Genomic DNA, 27,850 nt, shown 5'->3' with positions numbered 1-27,850 from the left:
AAAATTAATTCGACCTTTAGTTTGGTTTTATAATACATTTTGTGAACTTTATTATTTTCTCATAAAAATATTATTGCAGATTATTCCCTCCGTACACGATAATTTGCAGAAATCTGTTGACTTTGATGATCATCTAAAAATCGCTTCATTTTTCGAATTTGAACTGTGGTACAAAATTAATGTTATTCCTCAGAAAATGTTCAACGATAAATCAGAGGAACCCACTTGTGTACATATGTATACAAAACTAAGACCCAGTAGGATGCTGATTTTAAAACATATCGCACACGATCTTCAAAAGTGACATAACTCAAAATTTGGCATTTTTTAAATTATACACTAAAAATGTGCACAGAGCTTTGATTTACTTTTCAGCAAAAGCTGAAGCAAATTTTTATTATAATTAAAAAAAAAAAAACCTAAGGTAAAATCTCCCTTGCCATATTATTAGCATATGCTGAGAAATAGTTTTTCGCATTTTCTGACAAACTTGTAATTTTGATTTGGGTCACGTTTGAAGATCATGTGCGATATGCAGTTTATTTTTAAAATTTATACCCAATTTCATAAAAAATAAGGAAGGCTATAAATCGAAAATTTGTATGAAAATGCCACTTTATAAGGCATTTAAGCTACTTTATTTATGAATAAGGCCATTACTCTTTATAAGAACTATAGATTTTCTTTACCACAGAACCTATGCTGATTCGAGTTAAAACATTAGGACGGCGTAGTCGTTAAAGTTTATCTTTCAGTCAAAAACAAAAAACTTGAAAATTTTACTTCGATATGAAAGTGGGACAGTTCGCTATTGTTTAGCATTATTGTCTACGCCACAAAAACCTGCTTCATCATCAACTATTGGATCTTCATGGACTACTGGCATAACATATTTTATTGACAAATATATATGTACATATATGTATATACATATGTATTTACATATATATGTATATACGTATGTATGTACGCGGAACCGTACGTATATACGACATTTTCTCAGCAACATTGTTTTTTTTTTTCTTTTTAGTTCATTTTGGTCAACGACCTTCATCTGCGAACTATTTGGTTTTACACATAGCTGACTACTTATCTATACATAAGTATGTATATATGCATCTAAATAATATACTTAGTTAATAATAAATAGTCATTGTATGTCTTATGTATCCCCTCGCTCGCTTGTACAAGTTTTTGTCTATCCCTTAGAAAGCAATTTAAAACGAATTTGGTTAGTTGCAGTTACTTATTGGACAATACGCAACAGATTATAAGAGGCGAATTAACCTTGACCATAAAGTAAAGTTAAACTTGCATATTAAATAATACTTTACTCCGCCCAATGAAGCAGTAAAAATCCCTACAGTAGCTCGGTTTCTATCAAAACTGGTCCAGAGCTGGTTCATGTTGGAAGAGTAGCAGACTTAGACGAAGCTCTTAGTACGCCTTTATTTCACCACCTCGTCTGTTGTAAACAGCTCATACAGACATATGTACTCACATTTAATATTCGGAAGGCAAAACCTCTACACCCTTGCCAGCATGCATACGGAGCTGAAAGGTCCACGGCTGCAGCCCTGCATTGATTGAATTGACTAAGACTAAGACTAAGTATTGTGAGCCAAGTTAGGGCCAAACCATCATTCCATTTACATGCCGGGCTTGTGGGACATAACTTTGAAGGAGCATGGTCAGCGGCGCCAGCGAAGTGAAATATCTGGGACTAATTCCAGATACCAAACGTCTATGGAAAAAACACGTGGATGCGGCCACACGGCTTTAATGGTTTGCAAGCGTCTGGCTTGAAAATCCTAGATGGCTTTATACCATCGTAGTACACCTAAAAATAATTTTGGGAGCGGTAGCTTGGGTTTGGAAGATGGTTTCGTGCACAGAAGTACCCGTAAGTGGAGAAAGCTTTTAACTGACATTCACCTGGGAGCAGTGGCGGACCCAGGAAGGGGAAATTGGGGAAATTTCCCTCCACCCAAGACTGTGTAACATGTATTTTCATAATATTCAACTGAATGTCGTGAAATATCATTACAAGAATATATAATAAGTTTGTCCCACAAGCTACTTGTGGAAAAACTCCAGCAAAGTTCAAACTGTGAGCGTATATCAAAGAAACTCGAAAACTTGCTTGCGGAGCGCGTATATGTAACTCGAAGTGACTTCGAGAAGCTTGGGGAACAAACCTAATAAATGGATGCTTTTGAAAATTTTAATTCATGGGAAAAGTGTGTCAAATTTCACTTGAGTTTGAAATTTTAGCTGTGTGCTAAGCTCGAAGTATGTATGTATTATGTTATTTAAGTAGGCCTATCAGTTTTTCGAATTCACTGAATTTTCAAAATTTTGAAATTATGTACTTAATTTTCAATTTTTACTTTTTTTGTTATATTTTCGAATTTGTATTATTTTACACAGTTGAAAGTCACAGCAAGTTTGAATATCTTCACAGGTTCGGAAAACAGCAAAAATTCCAAAATTTTGAATTTTATAATATTGAGGCATATTCTGGATTTCGTACGAATCGAAAATTTTAAATTTTTGTATAGAAAATGATAGGAAAATTTCATGATTTTCGATTCGTACGAAAACAAGAAAACGCCCCATTATTCTTCATTCATTCATTTTTTGAAATTGCTTATTTTTAGGATAATTTCCAAAATTTCAAAAACTATCGAAATCCGGGAGATTCTAGAAAATTTGGTAAAATGAGAATATTTTGAAAAATGAAAATTATTGAGATTTTAGAAATTTTTATATTTTCCATAAAATCCATCCTAAAATGTAAAAATATGTATGTTCATGTACTTGTGTGTAAAAAATAGAAAATTCTTAGAATTCTAAAAGATATTAACATTTTTGAAAAATTCCAAAATTGTTCCACTTTTCTGAACTTTTCCCAAATTTTGTATTGATACAACAAAGTTTGAGAATTTTAAATTTTTTCGACGCTTTTACTTAGAAAAAATTTGTTAGAATTCCTACAATTCTCAAAATTTTTGAAAAATAAAAAATTTCTAGAAATCTAGTATTCATCATTATATTGAGTTATTGGGATTTACCAAGGCGAATTTATATAAGGTGGTGTTACTAGCTCAGCTGATTTTGTGTATGTGTTTCGCCGCACGGCTTCTGATATCAAATTGAAAAATTTTGTTTGAATTTCTACACACACTCTTACAGATTTTGACAGTTTATGCCGCCAAAGCAAAAACAAAATACATGTAAATTTTTGTTTTTGTACTCCTGCTATCACCTTATATTAATTCGCCTTGGGATTTACTAAAATGTTTCAAATCCACAAAGTTTTGAAAGTTTAGAAAATTTTGGAATTCCACTCAAGTTATTAAAAAGGGGAAACATCAAGAAATTAAAAACTATCAAAACTCTAAAAATTTTACTCTGCGGTGATTTTTAAATATATGTACATATATACACGATATATGTTGAAAAATTCCTCGCCCCCTCCCCAAGAATTGCTGCTGGGTCCGCCCCTGCCTGGGAGTGGCCAGAAGTGATTCTTGTGTGTACGACTCAAAGCGCAGCTCACAACGTCGGATATTTATATCCACGTGTAGCGAGCTAAAGGCGTAAGACTACGCGTGGCTTGGTTTGGGTCCCGCCGCGTTCAAACCCCACTCAATGAAAAGTAAGAAAAAAGCCTCGGATAAGAGCCCCTTTTTTTGATGACGACAACGGCAAGCGTATAACGGACTATGATTTCAGGGTCTGCACCTGGAATATCCGGACCCTTAATGGGGAAGGTGCCTCTGCCCGGCTGGTTGATGTCCTCGGGAAGACTAAGGCTGACATCACCGCCATCCAAGAAATGCGATGGACGGGGCAAGGCAGGGTAAGCGGGAGCCTTTCAACGTCAGTTGCAACGTAAAGGAGCGGAAATTCGGTGTTGTGTTTGTGGCGGGAGAGAGCCTCCATCGCCGAGTACTGGCGTTCGCCCCGGTGGACGAACGTCTAGCCACAATCCGCATTAAGCTGTATGCTGCTGCAACAACAACAACACGATTTGGTAACAATTGGTATCAACTTGTTAAAGTTTTTTGCATGGCGAACACTATTACTCTTAAAACTTCGGACAAAATTGATGTGTAAGTAACTTTTCTAAACTATTTATTTTGAAAGTGGCATAGGTCCCCTTACCTAAATGAAAAGTGGTGATTTTTCAATGAATATACGAAATTATTTATACTGAGAAAAATATAGGTATCCTAAGATAATAAATACAGGTAAAACTTCTTGGAAGTTAGCATCAATAAATCGCAAACCCTTAAAAATCTCGATTTAGAAACGAAGTGCCTTATGCCACTTTCAAAATAAACGGCTCAAGTGTTGAAAGTTAGAAACAGTTTAAATAAATGTGTGTCTTTTAACCGACTTCACAAAAAGGAGAAAGGTTATCAATTCGTCGGAATATATTTTTTTCTATGACCAAGGTCCCAAAAATCCGAGCTCCAAACATTGTGCAAAATTAAAGAAGTGTGCAGTAGGGTCCGACCGATTAATCGGACGATGCCGGGGCAAGTACATGCCAAAAGAACCGGCATCGGCCGTTTTTGCCCGATTCTTGAATGAGGTTATGTTATTTAGTTAGTTGCGATCCCGTACGAGTCCGGACTAGTCAGAATCAGTCAGATTTTACTGGAAATCGATCCCGTACTCGGTTCTCTGACTATTGAGAGGACAAAAAAGAGAGTAAATACGGTTCTCTCTCTGTCAGAAGTTACCAGTTTTAGTCCGAGAATTTTTTGCTGGTAAATTCTGGTAAATGTGTCAAACGATCAGCTGTAGTGTGTTTGGCAACCAAATTGTAAACAAAAGAAAAGTGCATTCTGCTAATTCATGTTGAAAAGTATTTAATTACTTGTTTAAGTGGATTCTAATGAATTTGAAAGTATTTTTAGTCATTTACATGTGTGGTTACAACCAAAATTTTTAGGTTAAGTTGAAGTTGACAGAAGTTACCATTTTTTACTAGAAAGCGATCCCGTACTTTTCAATGTTACTCTCTCGCTCTGAGCGAATTTTTATTTTTTGACAGTTTTACTAGTCCGAGTCCGAGGAATGCGGCATTGCACCTTTTATTTGGTTAGGTTTTTCTTTTGTTATTATAAAAGTTTATAAAAACATTTGTTCTTGAAATTAATTTAATTCAGGATTTAATCGGCCGAAGCATCGACAGATTCTTTGCCGATTAAATCCCGAGTTTTTAGCACATTCAATTTTAGTATAATTACGTGTAAGTCTGAGCTATGTAGCTATACCAATGATTTTTGGCAAATTCTTTTGTTGAAGGTGTCATCGATTTTCTCTATATAAAAAAAAATAATTTTTTTTTTTTAAAAACTGCATACCCAACTTTGTAATTGAAGTCTGCAATTTTTAATGAAAATTTGCAGAATATTCTTTAATTTTGCATAAGGTTTAGAATTAACCATATTTTTATAAAAAAATTAAAAAATAAAATAATTAAAAAACAGTTGCCCGTATTGCACAAAAATCGCTGTTTCTAAACTTTAATGATTGATTGTAATGATACTATGATATTGATGTACTGACTGTACTGTACTGATATAGACCATTTGAGTGAAATAAGCAGGCCGATTCTGAGCAGAAACTCCCTGGGAGTTTTCTCTCTTTTCCCTTTCCTCCTATCATGAATAAAAATTCCCTGGCGATTTTTTATATTAAAGAGCGGAGTTGAGGTGTCTAAAAAGTGTCTAAGAGCTTTTTCTAAATTCAAATTTCCTCCTCCCAAATTTTCGGGAAAATGCTCCTCCCTCGTAATTAACTATTGGAGGATTTCTTTCTCGGGAGAAACAAATTCTCGAGGAACAAACTCTCCGAGAGTATTAAAAATTGGGCTGAAGGTTTCATATTTTAAAATTTTTTTTATTTTAAAATAGTCCTAATAGCGCAGTATACAATCCCTATTATATATATCTACAGCCACATGAATATCTAAATAATTCAGATTACCGCTCGTACTAAGCTGCGAGCAGATAAATCCGTGTTTGTTTTGTTATACATCCCGTAATTGATCAACTGATTATCTATTTCATATAGTTTTAAGTAATTTATTATTTTTTATTTTTTAACAAACCCTAAAATGGAATGGAAGCCAATTTCTTGGCCAACAAATTTATTGCATTTTAAGACAATCACAAGAACTAACAACGAATTAAATAAAAACAAAAGGCTTGAAATACTGGGGTTTTGAATGAAAAGTTTGAGTTGTGAACATCTTTTATTTACTTCGGCATGATATTTAATTGAAATCTTCAGGATTGAACATGCCCTGTAACGAAAAGAAAACAACAAGACCATGTTAAGATCGTTTAAGGGCACTGGCCGAACTTTGTTATTGACTTACTCTAGCACGTCTCAGAATCGAATCTTTACTAGCATCATATGGATGATCCTTAGATGGAATTTCCAGCACCGCTGGTACTGGCGATGTGTGTGCATCAATCACGTGACGAATGAGTTCAGCACAATTTTGGTTTATCAAAATAATATCGATGTCATCGCGCTTTACAAAACGTCTAAAACAATCTTCCACTTCGCTTACTGCCGTATCTATTTAAAATTGTATAAAATTGCATTAAATATGTATAAAATTGAAGTAAAATATGTGCCAAAACGAAGATACATATGTAGCAAATAATTCCACTAACTTTTGTCAACGACCATAAAATTGGGATGGCGATTCTTGTTGATTTCGCCAACTCCACCCAGAAGAAAACCAACACAGGTGTCCTAGAAATAAAAAGGAACAGTGGAGTAAAATATTTAAACTGTTGAAAAATGCCCATAGTTACTTACTTCATCACCAATTACGGATATAAGTTTTCCTCTTGCTGAATGTAAAGCCATTTTTCACTTTTTGATCAATAAACTAAATTTTTCTAGGCAGAGTTCGCAAATGGTCAGCTGACATATGTCAAATGACAGAAGTAGAACGTAGAAGAGCTTGGCTGAAGAACCAAAGTTGCCGCCGACCAATTTTGCTTCCGATTGCAAAGGAGTACTGTGCCGGAATGTTTTTTAATTTTAACGTCGTAAATTGATAAATAAAATTTCAAATATGTAAAAGAATATTAAGGGTACTCATATAAAAGCGCCCTACAAAATCCTCTGCGCCCTTATTTACCACCTGGACGAAGGAGGTCAGACTACCGCTGGGTATTTACGTTGATGACACACCAATTCCGATGATGAATAACCCAAAAATACTCGGAGTAACATTCGACAGTCTGCTCTCCTTGGCTTTACACACAACCGCAATTATCAACAAAGTACAGAGCCGCAATAAGGTCCTCAAGTCGTTAGCCGACAAGGCAATTGGCCGCGGACAACAATAGCCCAACTTCGCTTTGGCTACTGCAGCAGGCTGAACTCATACCTGAGCAGATTAGATGCAGTGGTATGAGTGTCCGGCATGCGGAGAGACACCCCACCACTCGAAACATCTCTTCGTATGCCCGAAAAACCCCACGCAACTGACGCCTCTGTCCCTGTGGACAGACCCTATAGTGGCTGAACGCCTCTATCTCTGGGTCTTCCGTTAGTTGAACTTGACGACAACGATTGAGATACTAACCGATCTGGGACGGTGTTGTTTTAGATGCTACAAAAACAACAGCAACAAACATAAACTATTCCCCTTTCAATAAAACATGCAATTTTTCGAAATCTGCTCGCGCATTTATAGCAATAACGATAATTATTATGGATATTCACAAAATTGCTTTTATAGGGTGTTTACATGAGGCTATTTTTCAGGCAACACGCTTTGTGCTCTCGTCCGTCTGAGTAATTCTAGTTGGCCGTTCACAGCTGACAACAACAATTGTGTACAAAAGAATTGCTCTGTGTGAACGCGAAGATCTTCACCAAAAGGGAAATTGCCGTAAATGAGCAGTAAAAGTTTCTCGGTGTGAACCCAGTCTATATAATTTTTTCTCAGGTGGCTTCCTGTGTGAGATGTTGGTAATGCTGGTTTTTGACGTTTCTGTTGACAGCATTATAGACGGCAAAAGTGTTTGGTCATTTTCCTAGCCGCTTATTATTAATTAGTTCTTTCTCTGAATAATCATAAAATTTGAGTTGAAATGTGAGTCCTGTCGCTAAAATATAATGACAAAAGTTGTATAGTGCATTTGTAATATTTCAGATGTTTTTAACACGTGCTGAGTATGATCGTGGTGTAAATACCTTTTCACCAGAAGGACGCCTCTTCCAGGTCGAATACGCCATAGAGGCTATTAAATTAGGATCCACTGCCATTGGAATTTGCACAAGTAGCGGTAAGCTGCATAACATTATCACAATAGTACTTAGTTGTAACGATTTTAAATTGATCTGTAGGTGTGGTACTAGCTGCCGAGAAACGTAACACCTCTGATTTGATGGTATCTAGTAGTGTAGAAAAAATCGTCCAAGTAGACCGACACATTGGTTGTGTTACATCTGGACTGACTGCTGATGCACGAACATTGATTGACCGTGCACGAGTGGAATGCCAAAACTATTGGTTCATCTACAATGAATCAATGCCGATCGAATCGTGTGCGCAAGCAGTTTCTGCTATGGCTATACAGTTTGGAGACAGCAGTGATGGCGGCTCGGCAATGAGTCGCCCATTTGGTGTCGCCATGCTATTTGCCGGAATTAATGAAGGTATTCCTCAGCTTTGGCACATGGATCCATCGGGAACGTATGTGCGCTATGGTGCTAAAGCAATTGGTTCCGGCAGCGAGGGAGCCCAACAAACACTGAAAGATGAATATCATAAAGATATGAGCTTGCAAGAAGCGACAAAATTGGCAATGTCTATTTTGAAACAAGTAATGGAGGAAAAATTGGAATCGAAGAATGTTGAAGTGCTGGTGATGAGACCAAACGAAGATTTCCGCATGTTTTCGAAGGAAGAGGTAGAACGGGAAATAAGTGCGCTTTAGAACAGTAAGGGTCAGTGAGATGTGTCGGGAAGCGACTACTCATAGATGCACATTCAATTTGTTTTGCTTATGGTACTTTGTATTTAAATAAAATATAAAAAAATTAGGGCTTTTGGATACTTTATATCTGAATATGTTCATAAAATATTATATAGACTTTATTTCGACTAAAACTATGTTCAAAAATATTCAATTTACAAGACTCTCAAACTTAAAGCCAAAGAACATAAAACTAACTAAGGGAAGACACTATATTATTTGACGTACGCAGCTGTCTCTAAACAGCTTAGGGTATTTCTAATAGGATATTCCTATATTTGTCCCTGTTCGTAATTAAATTTGCTACTGCTGCTTTTCAACGCCGTTACTGCCGCTATCTTTGCGACGGAGCAACAGTGTTTGGCTAGCATGCGTATCAGTTAATGAGTATATTTCGGGTTCAAATACCGGGGGACATTCCATATGTGGATACTCGGGCGAATTGATTGTTGGTGCAGCCGTTCCAGTAGCAGCATTTGCATCCTTAAGGTTTCTGCTGCTGCTGTTGCCGTCTCGGGGTTCGTGAGGCGGTAGGGGCGGTGGTGGAGCCACCACATCCGGAGCGGTGATTACTGAGTTGGATTGTACATGTCGCGAACTGTTCGCGCCACTACGATCACTCTGGTAGTGATTGGATTGATGCTGCTGATGATGTGCGGTGTTCACTTTTGGAAAGATTATCTGTGAGAATATCTCCCGGTCATATTCTCGACCAGTACAAGTCGGCGTCGTGGGCATTGAAATTCCACTCATATTATGTTGCTGTTGTTGTTGATGGTGATGCGCGCCAAAAACGGTGCGATGCAGCAATGGTGAGCCCAGCAGACGTTTTTCTTTGCTACTCTTACCGAGCGCACTACTGTTGTTGACTGCTCCAGCAGCATTGGCCCCACTACTGTTACTTCCGACACCGAATGTCGTGCTCAACTTAGTCAAAATTGGCACAGAATTTTTGCGATGCGCATCATATTTGATACCCGCCTTCTCTTTCAAATCATGATTGTAGGTATGACTTTTCTTTATACCTGCACCGCTTTTTCCACTGTTGCACAATTCCATCTCCCGCTGGCTGGATTTGTGTTTGTTTAGCGGCAAAGTCATGGTCATTGCCGAACTTCCGCTGCTTATGCTACCCGTATGTTTGTGGAATTGCTGGAAAATACGCTCACTTTTGCTTTTCTTTTTAATACTACCAGAACGTTTTTCGCTGCCGCTAGCCAACTCGGTAATCGAAGATGTAGAGGAGCAACTATTACTCGAATGCTTTTTGCTTTTGTGCGGCAGCAATGCAAACGAACGCGATTTGCTACTCTCAGAGTGGTGGTCAGCGTTGCTACTTGCTGTGGACATGTTAGAGTTTTGACGTGACGCCGCCAAAACGCCAGCACCTGCGCTGCCAGAGCTTATTGGTTCGTCACCGGATATTAGCTCGTAGCCAAAGTCTCGCAGTTTCAGACCTTCCTTGGTGCGTGTGCGACGAATATCTTCATCGTCCGGCTTAAAACTTATTTCATAATCGGGCGTTTTCGGTAAGCTGCGATTCTGTGTTTTTGATAATTTGCTGCTAATACTACCGGCGCAGCTGTCACCACAATCGCCCCCAGCTCCACCAATTCTATTTTGAAGCACCTCCTTCTTCTCGACTCCCAGCAACACACGATTGTTATACATCTCCTGAGCCTCCTCCTCCTGTTTACGTAGCATTAGATCCTTTAATGTGATGAAGCTTTGTATGTTGTGATGTGCATCCCACGAATTGGCAGAGTTGATCTTAGGCAGCGAATAGTCAAGTGTTTTTGATGTTTGGAAATCGAACTCGACTAAATTTGGATTGGATGCATGTATAAAGTTATATGGTATTTTTCGCATGGACCTCGATGATATGCTTGAAGTTGATGTGGACGTGCTCTGAGCGCCAGGTGACTGGTGGGTTTCAGGATACGATTCATTGCGTTCTGGCACTGGTGCCGGTGACGATGGTGGGCCTAAACAGGATGTAGACACCACTGAGGAATTGAGCGAGAAATCAGTGCCGTTGCTTACGATTGAAACGTGACTTGAAGACAGCGAAAGCTTACGTCCCAAATCATGCGGCGGAGGTGGTGGAGGCGCCGCTGCAGGTACCAAATGCGGTTGTGAAGTATTTAATATATGCGTAGGAGGGCTGCTGTTTTGAGGCGATTGAAACGACAGATCGTGGTGGTACCCTGGCGTATTCGTGCCAATCTGTAAGCCAAAACTTCCCCCCGGTACTTTTCTATAACTCCGATATTGATCTGTAGGCACTGGAATGTCACTCGAAGGCTTCTTTTCACTAGACGACCCGCTACTTTTGAACTGCAGTGTGCCTTTGGTCAGTTTGCGCAGTGAACCCAAATATCGGCGTTCCTGTTTTGGCTGCGATGAGGTGGGCGTGGATGTAGTGGACGATAAATTTGAGACGATATCCTTTCCAGAAGACTGGGGCGATGGCGTACATAAATTGCTGGACACCATGGATTCAGTTTCTTCGCCTGAACTATCCGTTTCTGAAAATAGATCTTTAGTGTTTATATTGTCCATAGCACCGGCTGTTGCAAGCTGTCGCATATTCTGTGAGTTCGTTTGTGGAAACAAAGTGGCTTGCCTGAGCAGTTCTACCCACTGATTTAGAGCATCTTGAGACTCCACTGCGAAGTAGAATGTCTTCGCTGCATGATATACTTTAAAGGCGTGTGGCTTCGAATGTACTTCCTGTAGATGGGCAAAAAAAATGAAATGAAATGAATTAAATTTTTTAAGGCCCGTAATCATAGTTTTAGGTTAAATCGAGCAGATTTTAAATTTTTCTCATAGGCATATTAGAAAAAAATACACAGGCCAATTCTTATAATCCCGGGGAGTTTGTTCTCCTGGAAAAAGAAATCCCCCAATAATTAATTCACAGGAGCAGCATTTTCCCCGAAAACTTGGGAGGAGGAAATTCGAACTTCGAAAAAGCTATAAGACACTTTTTTGAGAGCTGAACTCCTCCATTTAATATAAAAAGTTCCCAAGTAATTTTTATTCATGATAGGAGGAAAGGGAAAAGAGAGAAAACTCCCAGGGAGTTTCTGTTCAGAATTATATATATAATTTTGATGATTTTGTTGAATTTTCATACATTTTGTATAAAGTCAAAACCCTTGATTTATATGGTTCCGGCTAAAGCTTTGGACGGTATTTTTATAGAAAAATAACAAAAAATAGCCCAAAAGACACTACGAATATTTATGAAAAAAACAACATGTGGTCATTTGTTTGAGTCACTATATATAGGTTTATGCTTCATTTAAAAATTAACTACGTACCATTAAGAAATATGCATACTTTAAAAAGTTCACCCTGTGCCAGTTGCTTTGGTTCGCTTGCATTAAAATGGGTGTCAACAAAATTTAGGACGAATAAAAATTCTACTTGTCAATTTAAAAAACTTGGCATCGCTAATACGAAATCAGAAAATTTTGAAATTTTATGGGAAGTAAAAAGATGCCGAAGTAAGTGGACGGATATAAATTCTACTTGTCTTTTTAAAAAACCTGGCATCGCTAATACGAAATCAGTAAATTTTGAATTATCTGAAGTTATGCGGTAACATACATAAAAAAAAAAAACTGATAACCTCCTCCTTTTTTGGAAGTCGGTTAAAAAAAGCCTTTGATTTATGTGTAGAATTCCAGTTCTCGATAAATAATAAAAAATTGACAAATAAAAAAAAAAAAATTATTTATCAAGTGCACAGAATTGGACTGTAAATCTATTTTATCTTACTTCAATAGGGCCGTATATTTTTAAAGTTAAGTTTAAGTTTTTATGTTGAGAATTGTTTTAAATATTGTGCCACTTTTGAAAGTAAAACATCAGCTTATTAAAATTCTAAAATCATGCTCACCTCACTTTGAACATAAAATGCCATTTTTGAGACACTTTTTTATGACTGCGGGTATTTTTTTTTCAAGATTTTTTATTTACCTTGGCCAATGATACTGTGAATCCGGGAAGAAATATGACACAACTAGCTTTTGTTGCCTCTTTGGAACGAAATCCATACAGAATAGTATTGAGCATTACGAAATAAAGTCGGGCCCAAAATGTGACACCACGTCTATCTTTCGTGCGTCTATACAAATGCCCTTGTATGTCACCTGTTCCGAGCACCTTCAGATTAACATTCCGTCTTTTAGCTACTAAGCTGTGCTTTTTCTTTAGCGATAAAGTGCGACTTTTTGTTGGAGTATGTAATTCATTGATTTGTGTTGGAGTACTTGATAAGCTAATATTGGTGTTTGTTGCAATTGATGGCGAAGTCATCGTTAACGGCATTGTAGACAAGGGCAACTGCAATACACTATTGTTTATTCCTTCTGGACTAATCGCTGATGTATTTAACTTGCTGCTGGAAGGCGATTGCAGAGAATGTGGCAATTGCAATGCAATGCCCATTAGATTGGCTGGTTTTGGAGGAGGAGGTGGTACAGGCTGCGGTAACATATCTTTTTGTTTGCGAGGACGGGGCGGTGGCACAGGCGGCGTTTGCTGTAGAAATTCTTTACGCGGCTCAATAGCAGGAGGAGTATCGCAATCTACGCCCGTATTGTCGTAGGCTGGTGTACTGTGGCTTTTGTCGAGACGGCCGCGCCGGGCTACAATTGGCACGTTTACTGCTTCAACAACTGCAGCCTCAGCTATAGCATCTGGCAAAGGCGCTGGAGGTTTAGGGGTAGCTGGGGTTGTTGTTAGTATTGACGTGGTCGGGACTAAAAGTCTCTCATCTCTTGCGGCATTACGCTGCATATCTAATACATCTTCATCCTCTTCATCAGCAAACAAAATTGGTTCGAATGTCTCTAAAATTGTATTTTCTACATTACAAGTATATTTTTCATCCACTGGATAGTCTTCATATTTCATATTTGCATCAAAGCGCACAACCTTGCTTACTCCGGGCTTTGAACGTTCAATCATGTTTTCCGCGTTTTCAGTGCCTTCTATAGCCATCTTCGATTTGTTAAATACTTCTTGCATTTCAGCACCATCTTCATTTTTTCCGCCCATACCAATACAAGTTTTCGGTCGCGAAGTCAACTCTAAACCGAAGCCGAACGATTTACATTTATCTCTTAAGCTCGGAGAAGATGGATCACCCACAATGCCAGCTTTTGGTTTGTAATGCTGGGTTACGTCACTGCCACACTTGAGGTCGCCACTGATTGTGTGCCGGCGCTGAAGTACAGTACGCGGCTTTTCATAATATAGTCGACTACGTTTCTCCGATGTTTTTGTTTCTGTGGGTGTGGAAGTGTCACTGCAATTGGATTCCGAGTCTGAAGCGGTCGTAGCGACCTTTTCTTCAGATTTCAGCGATAGAAGCTCAAAGGCGGCAGAATTGTTTGGCACTGTGAGAAAGCCTGTTCTTGGAGTTGGCAAGTTTTCACCCCAACGTGATCCAACCGTCCGCTTCTTGCTGGGTAATCGATAAGGCTGCATGTAAATTTGGCCGTAAATTTTCATATGTTTCGGTCGCTTTTTTAATGTTAAAAGCACATCCGTCGGTGACACATGTAATTGATGCCACACCGTTTTCCCCTGCCAGCCCACTACTGTCTGATAGTTGATCTGCACAATTTCATCGCCATATTCTATTTTGCCGGAGGTGTGTGCTGGAGAATTATATTTAATTTCTGTAATGCGGTGAACTCCATGATAATTGGATTCGATTTCAAAACCAGGATCCATTTCCCTTTTCTTTACAGTGACCAAATTTAACGAAGCTGGTTGTAGCAACATGGGATCTGATATATCTTGTATTATATAGTTTGCAAGTCGCTCAAGTTTCTCTGCTGTTCCACGTATCTGATCCACCGGGCGTTCAACAAACCGATCGCGTTGTGCCATTGTAGCCATTTCAAGGCCAAGCCGCAGTAAATTTCGACAAATTTCTGTAAATTGTTTTTGTCCCTGAAAAGGTGCGCGTTCGAGCCAACCAATAAGCGGCTTTATGGTGCCAATTGTGCGGGTAATGTCGCTCAGAATTTGTGTCTCAATTTTTGAGGTATCACTATGTATAACTAATTGCCTATGCAAGCTATGTGCAGCAGTAGCCACATGTAATGCCATAAACTGCAAGTTTTCTTTGTCCAAATTGTAATACTAAAAGATATAAAGAAGATGTATGTATGTATTTTTTATATATGTATTTCCCGAAATGATTAGTTCTCTTACAAAATTGCGCAAATTTTCTACAGCCTCCAAAACAATTTCTTGATGACCAATTGAGTACATGCCCAGTTGCTCTAATTCGTATGGTCGTATATTGAGTAGTTGACGACCACCGACTTCATTGTTTGTGAATGAACTAATATAATGCTCCATTGACTCATCCAAACCTAACAAAATAATTATATTAATTGAAACGTACTTTGTACAGTTCGGGAGTGGCACCCACATTACCACACTTTGTTGCATAGACAATGCGAAAAACCTTCAATTGGTTTAGTTTCCAACTTACCTTTCAGCCAGTCTGTCACCTGGTCAGGGGTCCACTCCACAACATTTATATAGGCCATTATTGCATTCTAATTCACCAGCACAGCCGTCTTTCCATTTGAGGGAAATCAAAAAAAAAATGCAATGCGAAAATTGTTCAGTTCTCAAATCGTTCCATAAACTACACCCAGACTTTGCTATCAGCTAGAATTTAGTAATTCAAGAAATTTCACAATAATAACTACATCGTTTTACGTAAAAATATCACTTTTCGATATGAATCAACTTTGTGGAAATGAATTTAGTGCATAAATAATATTTTCAAACTTCAATAAGACAACATATAGGTAAATAATCCAACTCCTGCTATGCAATTCTGGCTATCTAGAAATGGGTATGATACGAAACTAGGAAAAATAAGTATATAGTCGATAAATTAAAATCGATTTCAAGTAGAGGATTTTACCGGTTACATTGATTTGTATTTAGGGCATGAACGAAAGACACAAGATCACGCCTTCCCGAAAGAAAGAAAAAAGTTATTTTCTAGCTGTTGAAATCTCGACGCCATCTTTGTTGTAAGAAGTAAACAACGAAGAGAACAATAAAAACCGCGTAATTGTTGAACCATGAATAATCATTTTTATTATGCAAATTCTTCTATAAATCATGTCGTTGTGTTAAATTATTCTTTACTTTATGTGTGTACACGTTGTCACAAGCGAAAATTGCAGTAAAAAGCCACCACCAAATTGTAAACAACGAACAAATGTAAACAAATGGCTAATGTCAAAGTCGCCCAACTTTTTTCCTACATGCGATTATAACGGGCTACTAAGAAGAAGGCGTGATCTTGTATTTTTGGTTCATGGTATTTAGGGTATGTGTATAAATAAATAAAAAATAAATAAATATTATAAAATTTTGGCATTTCTCGTGGTGAATACGAATTTCACCTAGCTCAAGGGGCTGCAAATCGATCCAATGATCGTTTACCTATCGATCTTAATGAAGTTTCATCTCTAGTTGTTAACTGTAGAAATTCCGCTAAAGTGTTTCAATTCCATTTGGTTTTATTTAGCTGTCAAGATTGTGTCAATGGATAAAGTAATAGGGCGTACACAAATAAATCGGATAGTCGTAATATTTTTAATCAGCTGGCTAACTGAACCGATTATTTTCTTCACATTAACTTGTAAATCTAAACTACAAAATACAGACCCCGCCGGATAGAAATTCTTTTGGTTCATGAAATTCTTTCACAGGGATGTAATTGGTAAAGATGGAAAATAAAAGTTAAAACAAACTTAGCTTACAATAAAAATAAGACAGAAATTTAGCTCCTTAATTCTGAAGTATCTCTTTTGGTGTTAAACAAAATATTAGGGATCTTCTGGTAAAATGATAAAGGGCCTAATTGCTTAAATTATCCGCAATCTTTCATGAACGCGACTTAGTAAATAATTGCATAAACTCTTTATTATTTAACTTAAATGGCTGGTTACTTTTAATTCTTACCTCGTCCATTGTGTTGATTTGCTTTTTATGTGTTATGTGCGACCACCTGACAATCTGCGTGCGCTGTGTGCCAATCGGTAACTTTTTTCTCTGTGGTGTGACAGTGTGGAAATATTTACTATGGTGCACAAATGAAGCGAATTTCGCTGTGCCAAATGCAAAGTAAAATTTTGACACTTGAGAAACAAAAAAAAAATGCTCGTGCGAAAGATTTATTTTTGGGTGTTGCTGAAATTGTAAAAATTTATATTTATTTTATAACTTGAAAGTAGCATACGCTTTTTTTCGCTTCCATTTTGATTTTCACAACAAATCATGGTTTTGCTTCTTTTCTTTTCCAGCAGATAATTATGAGGAAAAAGAATAATGGGAAATTTGAGAGAATTACGCTCAAGAGAGCGAAATAAAAAAAAAATAGTAAAGAAACGCAAAACTAGGGGAAGCTAGCCAGTAAACAGCTGATCGGTGTATTTGACTATTGAAAATATTAATCGCGAATTTTTGTTTATTCATTTTAACAGCTGCTAGTTTCTGGCAGAAACTTTCTGCCAGTAAAAATTTTACTACCACAAATAAGCAAGAGAGCCAAAAAAATAGTGTAAGAACGAGAGAGAGCTGCTAGTTTCCGCTAGTTTTTTGAGTTAAGAAACGCTTTCCAGCAGATATTAGTGATAATTTGTGATAATTATCTGCTATGAAACAAAGCTCACATTATATGTATACATATTTAGTATTTGTCAAAATTTTACCTAGTCACATGAGCTAGGTAAAATTCTGAACTTCGTATTTACCACGAGAAATGTAAAATTTTTTGCTTAATCCGTCAAAATTTCGTCTTGTCTTTCAATTGGCACGATTAAATAAAAAACAATGCTATGAAATATTAAAAAAAGTAAATAATATCCAAAACAGGCCAACTTTCCCAAAGAAAGAAAGAACCAAAGTAAGCATTAAATAGACCCATGATAAAAACATAACAAGGTAAAACCATTGAGAGGCAGTCTGACGTTTGCCAACAATATAATTTTAAAATCAAAACTCAAACTCACACACACATTCTCATTTTCAATCTCAAACAACAACAATTGTGAACAATTTAATTTTTTTATTTTCAATTTTATATGATTTTAAAATGTTGGCAAACGTCAGAAAAAAATCATGGCCGACGAAATGAGAGAATGAATTTACCTTGTAATGTTTTTATCATGAATAGACCTACAACTAAAGTATTAGAACTAAAGTATCAATATGTCGAAAGTAGGACATAATTCATGTATTTTTTGTGAAATTTTTCTTTTGTGTTTGTTTAAAATATGTACAGATAAAATTTTATTTATGTAATTAATCTTCAGTCTTACATGGAATAATAGTGTTGAAGTGGATTTTTTATGCAGTTTTTTGGATTCTTTTACATGGAATATCTGAATTTATGCGGTTTTTGAAAATAGTGGAACGCATCCCCTGTTTTTGTGTGAACGTAAAGAACTTTTTTAATCGGATTTTTTATTTTTATGCGGCTCTCTAAGGAACGCATATACCGCATAAAAAAAGACCTAAGTAAGTGTATATTTAAATTCAAAACTTTAAAGCTGTTTTTCTCGAGTTTTTGTTTTTTTTTATGGTTATGACAGAATTGAAGTAATTGAGCTCATTTACTCGACGCTCATATTGAATATCGAAGATTATTTTCGAACGTTCACCACAATATCTGTTGGGTAATTTCTAAACAATTTTTAATGAATTTGAAAGAACGTTTTTTTTATGCATTTTTTACTTAACTAATATTACGTTTATACGTAAGCTATTTGCCCATAAAAATAATTTGCAAATACCTAACTCACTGTTTATGCGATGGTGAAAAATTCTTTTTAAATATTGCCTGATTCTAAACCGTTGCCGCAAACAAACGGTTGTTGTTTTGCCGCATATGCCCCAAAAGTTGAGATTTGGTCGAATTTTATCAGTTGCGGCAATGCATGAAACGTTTATTCAACATGACAGCACGTTTAATCAATAATTTTACCTTAATGGTGTGTTTAATGTGGCTGAAAATAATAGTTTTTGGTTTTCGTTTAATTTTTCGTTCGTTTTTCAGCAAAGAAATTTGACGTAGACACAGCCAAAAATCAAAAAATTTTCTTCCTACTCAGTACTTGGTTCAAAAGTATCGATACCAAAATTACTTGTAAACGAACGATAAGTATTGAGATGTGCTTGTATTTACTCATATCGTGTCATTCTATTTATTCCGTGTAGAATCGTCCGGCTGCCGAATTTTTATCTTTGCCGAATTGTAGAAAGAAATGTCGGTATCATCGTCCACGCAGGGAAAACAAGTTAAATTCTACCCTTCCAGCTCAGCCAGCTCCGATAGGTAATTGCAAGTAATGAAGTTGGTGAACATGTTTGCTATTTAATAACGCGATCAGAAATCCCAAAGTATACATATGTGAAAATCGTGCACCTATAATTACTGTCTTGTTTTTTTTTATTTATTTAATTGATGTCGCTTTTCAGCAAAGCATAGCCAATGAATGCGCAATAAAAGATTCGGTGGCTCACCAGTATATATATTTTTTTAAGTATAAAACAGGAATGTAATAAAAGCAGAACCAACAATGAAAGCGTAAAATTTTGATTCCCGTATGCTGCTTACATTTCACGTTGAGGTACACGAGTTCCTGTACGAAGATAAATGTGCAATCAGTAAAACTGCCATTCAGACGGTGCAACACGCGGCGTGTTCATTTAACCTTTGTTAAATTTCTATTTTGAAAGTGAAGAAAAATTAATTTCTGTGTTCAATACATGAAGGGACGGTCAGTTGAAAATACGCATAACTGCTTTTAAGTTTATAAACAACAATTAAAATCTTCATTTTTCTCCAGATATCTTCCACATTGTGCAATATTGTTTGAGTTGCTTTGCACTGTGTACTGAAGGTTTCTCCATTAAAGTAGATGAATATTTAACGCGACACATCCTTCCCTAAAGAAATTCAAACAACATGAGCGGAAAAGTGACTGTGGCACATAATGGATTAGCCTGCAATAGTGATATCGCGAAGAAAATTGGCAGCAACTCAAAGATGTCTAGCAACGAACAGCCATTGAAAAAATTATCGTCAGTAATTTTATCTTCAGCATCAATTACTAAATCACCTACGTCGTCATCGTCATCTTCGTCAACATCATCGCATTTATCGTGCACAGCCGATAGTGGCATTGGTAGTCTCATGTAATTTTTTATACATTTCACCATATTTGCCCTCTGATACCCTATCTCTAAAATCATTTATAGTTACTATTAAACGCATCTTAGGTTAGTTGCCTTCCAGGCGCTTCACGATTTGTACGTTTAACTGTAAGTTTTTTTCGCTATTCAAAAACCTTATGGAAGTTGGCTCCCGGGAACGACTTCCTGTAAAAACCAGCAAATCGTGAAGCATCTGGAACGCAGCTATTAGTAGCATATAAATATGTTCAGACATACATATATATGTATGTTTGTCTTCATTTATTCCTTGGACCTTATTCCTTCCTTTTCTTGTAAAAGATTCCTTATGATAATTTATACCTTCCCTTTAGATATTTACATTACAATGCATTTTTTTATAATATTGCATGTTTATTTACTCATAATCTTTGGTTCTTATCAGCTTATAAAACATTATTTTTCATTTTTACGTGCGCAGTCGCTATATTTTTTGTTTGTTGAGATATCGTATCTACATAGTAGATTAGAAAAATAATTTTTAAGTGATCTCTGTACACGTGTCGATGCTTTCAGTAGGTATGTATCTTTTATATGTGGATACATAGTCAAGTGTTGTGCTTATGGATAATTTTTCTGCATTAAAGTTTATCCGATAGCCTTGCATGGCAAGATAACGCGTTTCCGTCTAGGTAAATCAGTTCACGAACAAAAAACTTCATATACAAATGGGTCCATAAATATGTAGTGAGGTTATAAAAAAAATAAATATCCACATGCATGTTTTGTGGCTTGCGCCGCATTTCATGTGTTCCATTGCTCGTACTCGATCATAGACAGCTGACGAATTTTCTTTGGGCCATATCTATAAATAAGTACATATAAACTTATGTATATATGTATGAACTACGAAAGACCGCCGAAGCACATGTGAGTGAACACGCCGCTGTTGTCGTATAGGCCGGCAAATAAACTTAGTCATCCATTTGTTATTTACATAAATACTTTACATACTATATATGTGTGCTATACAATTAAATTTTTCTTCTAAAATTGCATACAATTAAATTGCATATAAACTACACATGTATGAATATACTTAATTGAGTAACCCTGTCGGAAAATGGAATATTTGGTAATGACTTTATAGGAAAACAAATCTTAAAATGTAATAAGGAAGGTTCTGTAATTTGCTTCCGAGCTAATTACAAGCCCATTCAATTTGAATTCAAAGTCACATTTGTAGAATTTTCACTCAGTTTCCCACGGGGATGTTTGGTCAAACTGTTTCTTCAATTTTTACACTCGTATATGCAATCGAACCAAAGACTAACTTTGTGGTGGTCACATACCAAGTTACTCGTCTGTAACGTATCGAAAATAAATACACATGTACTATGTGTGTTAAAACTTTTCAATTGGCTAAATTGATGCAAATTACGTATTTGTGGGCACGGCATCGTTTTCAAGTACATACACAGTCGGTGTCAAATGTTAGTGTACACCTTGTTTAAATATACTATTCACTATTATTTTAATGGAAATATTTTTGTCATTATTTTTTTATGAAAATATAGTTCATTCTGTAATTTAAGCCATATAAATCAATTTGTATAAAGCTCATACAAATTTCAAAATCTTTATTCAGAATTTCTAGAAAATTTTCGAGTGTGCAGTTATTCAGAATTTTTAGAAAAAATGTAGGTTTATAAAGTATGGTCGACAATTACTTTTATATGGAGGAAAATGCCTAGCACCGTCAGAAAATAATTATTAAAAATCAACGCGATTTTCTAGCGCTTTGAAATGTGCACTTTTACGTACTAAAATTGAATGGGCTATAAAACTGATACCTAATTTTGGAGGCTTGAACTGTTTTGTCATCTGAGGGAAATTTTTTGAAAAGTTCTCTAAGTATTTTTATTCATAAAAAACTCAATATTTGTGGTATTTTCAGATCGGTCCGGCTCATCTTAATATTTATCTTGGATGAAAACCAACTTTGTTTAGGAACGCAACTTTTTTTTGGTGATGCAGTCTAATCTACATAAATTGATATGAATATACATACATAATACATACATACTTATGTATAGATTTTAGCATGGGTGTTCAGATAAAAGAGCTGACTCACACGGACGAGTCAGTGACCTATATTTCTTTGTTTTTAAATTTACTTGTTTACATGCGAATATCGGATAAAAATTATAGGGTAATGCAATAGGAGTAGAAACAAATTCAAACCAAATAAAGTACGATTTCTATGTATATGCAAAAAAAAAAAAAAAAATTTAAAACAAAATGCCTTAAAAAATTTGTGCATACCTACGTAATCAATATAGTAAATAATGCGTTGTATACAAAATAATTTCAAACTATATCGCAATGGATGTACATAATGTGTATGGAATATTCATATCGTTACCTTAATTCACAAAGGCCTTAACCAACACTTTTTTCGAAACTGCGTGTTTCACAGATTTTGGTAGTATATACTAAAATAAAAAATAAAAATTGCAATTGTTAGTACGAAAAACAACGTAGTTACATGCAAATTTTTAAAGAGCCCTACCTGATGCAATTTTTATAATGTTTTTTTTTTGCTTCTCCTTAAAACAAACAAGTTTTTGGTTAGGGTCTTTGTAATTAAGGTAACGATATGTACATACATATGTAGTACAAATTGAATGTCGGGGTGGTCAGTCAGGATTGTAATTAAATATTAAGCCCCGCGCCTCTCTACTCAAGTATAAATGTACATGTTTGTGAATGTGTGCTTGGGTAAATTTTTGAGCTAATGGCTTTAATAATAACATTAAGTCAGGATCATTTTCATAACTGTTGGTGTTGGTATTCTATCTATATAAAAAAGCTTCTATAAAAGTTTAATGTATTGTCAAAGTCGTCTGCCATCATAAAAAAGGCCTTTAATGATGTTTCTGAAATTTTACGGGAGATGTTCTAAAGTAGTTAATTCATATTTTTAAGCAATATCTAAAATTTTATTATAGCGATATGTTTATTTTAAAGCAAGCTAATGGACTACATAAAAAAAACGTATTTTCGAAATATTTCATTCGGGGCCTTTTATTTGTATGTTAAAATTACATACATATGTATATACAAATCAGGAAAGTTTGTACCGCCCATTACACAAATTTATTTATATCTTTCTCATTTTTAGTGATGATCGTCCAGACTTGACCGAGCAACTTTATATCGATCCAAATCTATATGTAGATATTGGCAATGGGGACTACTGTTGCCCGGCATCACCCACCACTGTGCCCGGTCGCGTTGTCTCATCGAATTCGTTGGAGTCGCCCGCACGTACCACTACACCAACACGTCCGGCACGTCGACAACGCACCACATCGGTGAACAGTCAATCGACCACCGCTAATCCAGCCGAATGTATCATACGCTCCAATAATCGCACAATATATACAGCTGGGCGTCCACCATGGTATAATTGCGCCGGCCAGCAAGTGGAACCATTTGTTATTGGTAAGTTTATGAGTGCGCTGCATATATATACACACATATGTACAAAACAATGACTGTAAAGCGATAGCCTAGTTGTAAATAATCTTAAAATTGATATGAATTAAATTTGACACAAGAAATTTATACGTTACGCAGGCGTTTGCGGTGGAAGCGCATCGGGCAAAACTACAGTTGCACAAAAAATTATCGAGAGTCTTAGTGTACCATGGGTAACACTGCTCTCCATGGACTGTTTTTATAAGGTAAATTGAAATTTTGAGTAATTTATTTCTTAGCGTTCATTAATAGTTTTATTTTTTATTTAACAGATATTAACTGAGAAACAGCACGAACAGGCGTTATTGAACGAATATAATTTCGATCACCCAGACGCTTTTGATATAGACTTATTGGTGGAGGTGTTGACAAAGCTAAAAGAAGGACGCATGGTGGAAGTGCCCATCTATAATTTTGTAACACATTCACGCGAATCAAAGACTGTGAGTTTGATGCAATTTTTCGTCTTTGAGTGGAAGTGTATTTTGTTTAACAAATCATTTGCTCTATTATGCAGAAAACTATGTATGGCGCAAATGTCATAATATTTGAGGGTATTTTAGCATTTCACAGCACGGAAGTACTTAAACTTTTAGATATGAAGGTGTTTGTTGACACCGATGCAGATATACGTTTGGCAAGGCGTCTCAAAAGGTAAGTAAGCCGTATAATAAAATTAAATATAATGAAAAAATAATATCATACAATTTGTGTTGATCTAATGAATTTCCATTCCCAAAATTAAAATCAAATTATGATCACAGATGCCTCTTCGGGACATGACTATTCTGAGAACCTTTTTTTCTTTTTAAAACTTTTATTTAGTAAATTCCTATATTTTAAAGCTCGATATGTATATTTACTTTATAGGGACATTTCACAACGTGGTCGCGATCTCAGTGGTGTACTTAAGCAGTATTTGACCATGGTGAAGCCTTCATATGCCAATTATATTGCCCCCACAATGGCACATGCCGATATCATTGTCCCACGCGGTGGCGAAAATAAAGTAGCCATACATCTAATTGTACAACACGTACATACTCAGCTGCAACTGGTTAGTCTTCTTGTCTTTTTCTGGAAGCATTATTTACTTTTTCCCCGTATATTGTTCTTTTTTTTCTTGGTTTTAATGTAGCGTGGCTTTAAATTACGTGAAACCTTAGTGAATTCCTATAAGGATCAACCTATGCCCGACTCGCTACACCTACTGCCACCGACACCACAAATTAAAGGGTTGCACACTTTTATACGCTGTCGCGGTACTTCCAGGGACGAATTCATATTCTATTCAAAACGTCTCATACGTTTGGTCATCGAATATGCATTGAGTCTTTTTCCATTCAAAACAACAACCGTCGAAACACCACAAGGGGTGCTCTATGAAGGTAAATCGAAAATGTTGAACGCATTCTCTAGCACTTTGTACGTAGTTTGGATCTATTAACTTGTATATTTCATTTTTAAGGTAAGCGCATGGGTTCTCGAAAAATATGTGGCGTATCCATTTTGCGTGCCGGTGAAACAATGGAGCAGGCAATTTGTGATGTTTGCAAAGACATACGCATCGGCAAGATTCTTATACAAACCAATCAAAATACTGGCGAGCCCGAGTTATACTATTTGCGGTTTCCGAAGGATATTAAAGATTATAAAGTAATACTAATGGACGCCACAGTGGCTACTGGTGCTGCTGCTATGATGGCTTTGCGTATTTTGCTGGATCATGATGTGCCGGAAGAGAATATAATATTGGCTTCTTTGCTGATGGCTGAAATTGGAGTGCATTCAATTGCGTATGCCTTCCCTAAAGTGAGGATTGTGACGTCAGCACTAGATCCCGAGGTGAATGATAAATTTTACGTGATACCCGGCATTGGTAATTTCGGTGATCGCTATTTTGGCACCGAACCGTCTGATGACTATCTTTAGCCATTTAGCTTAAGTAACTTAAAATAATTTGAGAAAAATAAATAAAATATTTAAAATCTAAAGTGCTTCTTTCACCACAAGGCACAGAAGATATTAAGCGTGATCACATGGAGGGCGAATATTGGTTTTGTATTGCATGGAAGGCGCGTTATGGCTGATTATGCCTATGTTCAAGTTCCACCCTCAACTATGCATGTTTTGGGAAACTTAAACAAGAATTAGTTAAGAACAAAGACAATAAGTATGTAGTTTACAGTGCCACCACTTTATTGTCGTATAAATACTACAAAAACTTCATCAACATCTGTAACATTAAAGCGATAAATATTAATATTAACCCAAAACCAACGTACTTTCCTACAAGGTCCTCTTTATCACTTTCTGTATTGATCTTACCATTTTTAATATGGCCATTTCGTTCTGGTTTTACGGTACAACGTGTCCAATCAGATTCGTTGTCAATGATTTCTGCAATCATACTAAATTTACTGGAACCTGTAATGCGTACGCGAACCGCGGTGCCCAGTAGATTTTCCCGCATAGGTAGCAAAATTTGTTCGTATCTCTTATTATGTCCAACATAGTGTTGCTTGTCGTGTGATATTTCTGTTACTAACACTGTGTATTCCTCACCCACGCGACCATAATATGGCGAATAGCTATTAAATAAATCCGTCAGCTGCTTAGTCCGTTTCTTTACCAAATGTGCTGGTATTCGTTGCATTTTGGCCGCGGGCGTACCGGGTCGTGGAAAGAATTGGTTTATAAAAAGGCTAGGAAAACGATATTTGGCGCACATTGTCATTGTCTCTTCGAAGTCTGCCTCCGTTTCGGTTGGGAAACCACAAATTATGTCAGTGGCTATGGTGATACCGGGTACCCGCACACGAAGGAAGTCAACGACATGTTCAAATTCGCTTCGACAATATTCACGTTTCATGTCGCCCAATACCGAGTCGCTGCCACTTTGGACTGGTACATGAAGAAAAGCGTATACCCTTGGATGATTTAGCACCTTTGCAATTTCCTCCAGATGTTCTAATATGTAAGGTGGGTTTGTCATGCCTACTCGCAGCATACAATGTTCAGGTATGACTTCAACCAGTTGCCACAACAGTTCTGGCAGTGAAGTGCCAATGTCTCTTCCGTATGCGCCAGTATCTTCTGATGTCAACCAAATTTCGCAGCATCCTTCAGTGAAAGCTTGTTTCGCACGTTCTACAATCTCCTGGGGCGGGTAGCTGGCCAAATCACCACGAGCATGCTTTGTTTTACAGTAAGTGCACTGGTTAAGACAACCAGTGTTGATTGGTATAATTTCGATTAAAGGATTCTTACGCACTTTTGGCAGCGCTAAACGCGCACCGGCTACACGTTTACCTTGCTCTTTTTTATTCTGCAAGAGGCGTACGCTGTGACCCTTCAACGTTTCTTCTACCACTTCAACTACGCGATCTATTTGCTGAACACCAATTACCGACAGGCCACGTAGGTAATCGGACTTCGGTGCGCCTTGTGGTACACATCCTGCTACAACGACATGTTTTCCATTAGACATACCAGATTGAATTTCATTTCGGAAGGTATCCTCAGAGGGGTTTTTCACTGTACAGCTGTTGAGTAACCAAAGATCGGCATTTTCTTTGTTGTCTGTTAGCTTGTAGCCAAATGCAGAAAGTTGTCCAGCCATATATTCCGAATCAGAGTTGTTGTGTGCACAGCCCCATGTTTTCACATATACGGTCTGGGTTCCAGGGATAACGCTCTCGTAAATTTTCCTCTCTGGCAATTGCCGCTCCGATGCGTGCATATCTGCATCGCTGCCAACTACTGTTGCGCGCTTCTTGGGCCGAACGGACACATTCTTTTTATTTTTATAGCGATCACGAGGTTTCACATCGTCTTCGCAGATGAGATCCTCGATATCTTCGATGTTATTTTCAGGTAAATCCAACATTGGAGCGTTTTACCATGTGTGATGTTTTCATAGAGATGTGATATATTGATGTTATAAAAGTCATCGTTATTACACTTTAGTCTATAAATTATCGATAAACAACTTAGTGGGGCTCTTCATATAATGGGCTGTGCCAATTGATAGCATTGTATTC

The 27,850-nt window shown here is 36.7% G+C and overlaps 5 protein-coding genes across 9 annotated transcripts; 2 read left to right on the top strand and 3 right to left on the bottom strand.

The window, feature by feature from the left end:
- Positions 1-6,090: 6,090 nt before the first annotated feature.
- Positions 6,091-6,997, bottom strand: LOC108363170 (V-type proton ATPase subunit F 1). Its single transcript, XM_017616487.1, has 4 exons — positions 6,853-6,997; positions 6,705-6,786; positions 6,401-6,606; positions 6,091-6,325 (listed from the first exon to the last, which is right to left on the bottom strand). Exons 1-4 carry the CDS (start codon positions 6,901-6,903, stop codon positions 6,296-6,298), a joined length of 369 nt encoding a protein of 122 aa, XP_017471976.1. The 5' UTR covers positions 6,904-6,997; the 3' UTR covers positions 6,091-6,295.
- Positions 6,998-8,021: 1,024 nt separating this feature from the next.
- Prosalpha5 (proteasome alpha5 subunit) lies at positions 8,022-9,137 on the top strand. The gene is made up of 3 exons (XM_017613721.1): positions 8,022-8,143; positions 8,204-8,336; positions 8,398-9,137. Exons 2-3 carry the CDS (start codon positions 8,204-8,206, stop codon positions 8,988-8,990), a joined length of 726 nt encoding a protein of 241 aa, XP_017469210.1. The 5' UTR covers positions 8,022-8,143; the 3' UTR covers positions 8,991-9,137.
- A 15-nt stretch (positions 9,138-9,152) lies between these two features.
- cnk (connector enhancer of ksr) lies at positions 9,153-16,061 on the bottom strand. The gene is made up of 4 exons (XM_017613620.1): positions 15,556-16,061; positions 15,270-15,433; positions 13,020-15,197; positions 9,153-11,762 (listed from the first exon to the last, which is right to left on the bottom strand). Exons 1-4 carry the CDS (start codon positions 15,611-15,613, stop codon positions 9,333-9,335), a joined length of 4,830 nt encoding a protein of 1,609 aa, XP_017469109.1. The 5' UTR covers positions 15,614-16,061; the 3' UTR covers positions 9,153-9,332.
- Positions 16,062-19,284: 3,223 nt separating this feature from the next.
- On the top strand, positions 19,285-25,828 carry l(2)k01209 (uridine-cytidine kinase-like lethal (2) k01209). Of its 5 annotated transcripts, none has more exons than XM_017611213.1 (10): positions 19,312-19,425; positions 19,569-19,870; positions 19,940-20,288; positions 23,449-23,771; positions 23,907-24,013; positions 24,080-24,250; positions 24,325-24,461; positions 24,678-24,864; positions 24,946-25,195; positions 25,276-25,828. In XM_017611213.1, exons 3-10 carry the CDS (start codon positions 20,059-20,061, stop codon positions 25,737-25,739), a joined length of 1,869 nt encoding a protein of 622 aa, XP_017466702.1. In that variant the 5' UTR covers positions 19,312-19,425; positions 19,569-19,870; positions 19,940-20,058; the 3' UTR covers positions 25,740-25,828. The 5 variants fall into 5 exon arrangements, with proteins under 5 accessions (XP_017466625.1, XP_017466918.1, XP_017466702.1 ...); XM_017611280.1 differs by having other exon boundaries at positions 19,351-19,425; positions 19,635-19,870; XM_017611136.1 differs by lacking the exon at positions 19,569-19,870 and having other exon boundaries at positions 19,285-19,425; positions 20,046-20,288.
- A 153-nt stretch (positions 25,829-25,981) lies between these two features.
- LOC108359699 (threonylcarbamoyladenosine tRNA methylthiotransferase) lies at positions 25,982-27,732 on the bottom strand. The gene has a single exon (XM_017611700.1). It carries the CDS (start codon positions 27,694-27,696, stop codon positions 26,023-26,025), a length of 1,674 nt encoding a protein of 557 aa, XP_017467189.1. The 5' UTR covers positions 27,697-27,732; the 3' UTR covers positions 25,982-26,022.
- Positions 27,733-27,850: the final 118 nt, after the last annotated feature.

Source organism: Rhagoletis zephyria, unplaced genomic scaffold (genome assembly GCF_001687245.7).
Source record: "Rhagoletis zephyria isolate East Lansing unplaced genomic scaffold, Rhagoletis_zephyria_1.1 Rzeph_scaffold_00001, whole genome shotgun sequence".
NCBI lineage: Eukaryota > Metazoa > Arthropoda > Insecta > Diptera > Tephritidae > Rhagoletis > Rhagoletis zephyria.
Note: the sequence above shows the minus strand (reverse complement) of the source record. Positions and strands in the feature narration are given on the sequence as shown.

Excerpts from the sequence above, each read along its gene's own strand:
- Prosalpha5 (XM_017613721.1), top strand. The coding sequence starts at position 8,204 with ATGTTTTTAACACGTGCTGAGTATGATCGTGGTGTAAATACCTTTTCA. Across the intron at positions 8,337-8,397 it reads TGGAATTTGCACAAGTAGCG|GTGTGGTACTAGCTGCCGAG; the intron begins GTAAGCTGCATA and ends ATTGATCTGTAG.
- cnk (XM_017613620.1), bottom strand. The coding sequence starts at position 15,613 with ATGGCCTATATAAATGTTGTGGAGTGGACCCCTGACCAGGTGACAGAC. Across the intron at positions 15,198-15,269 it reads TAGAAAATTTGCGCAATTTT|TATTACAATTTGGACAAAGA; the intron begins GTAAGAGAACTA and ends TATATCTTTTAG. Across the intron at positions 11,763-13,019 it reads TCACAGTATCATTGGCCAAG|GAAGTACATTCGAAGCCACA; the intron begins GTAAATAAAAAA and ends GCCCATCTACAG.
- LOC108359699 (XM_017611700.1), bottom strand. The coding sequence starts at position 27,696 with ATGTTGGATTTACCTGAAAATAACATCGAAGATATCGAGGATCTCATC.
- LOC108363170 (XM_017616487.1), bottom strand. The coding sequence starts at position 6,903 with ATGGCTTTACATTCAGCAAGAGGAAAACTTATATCCGTAATTGGTGAT. Across the intron at positions 6,787-6,852 it reads TATCCGTAATTGGTGATGAA|GACACCTGTGTTGGTTTTCT; the intron begins GTAAGTAACTAT and ends TTTTATTTCTAG. Across the intron at positions 6,326-6,400 it reads CGATTCTGAGACGTGCTAGA|GGCATGTTCAATCCTGAAGA; the intron begins GTAAGTCAATAA and ends TTTTCGTTACAG.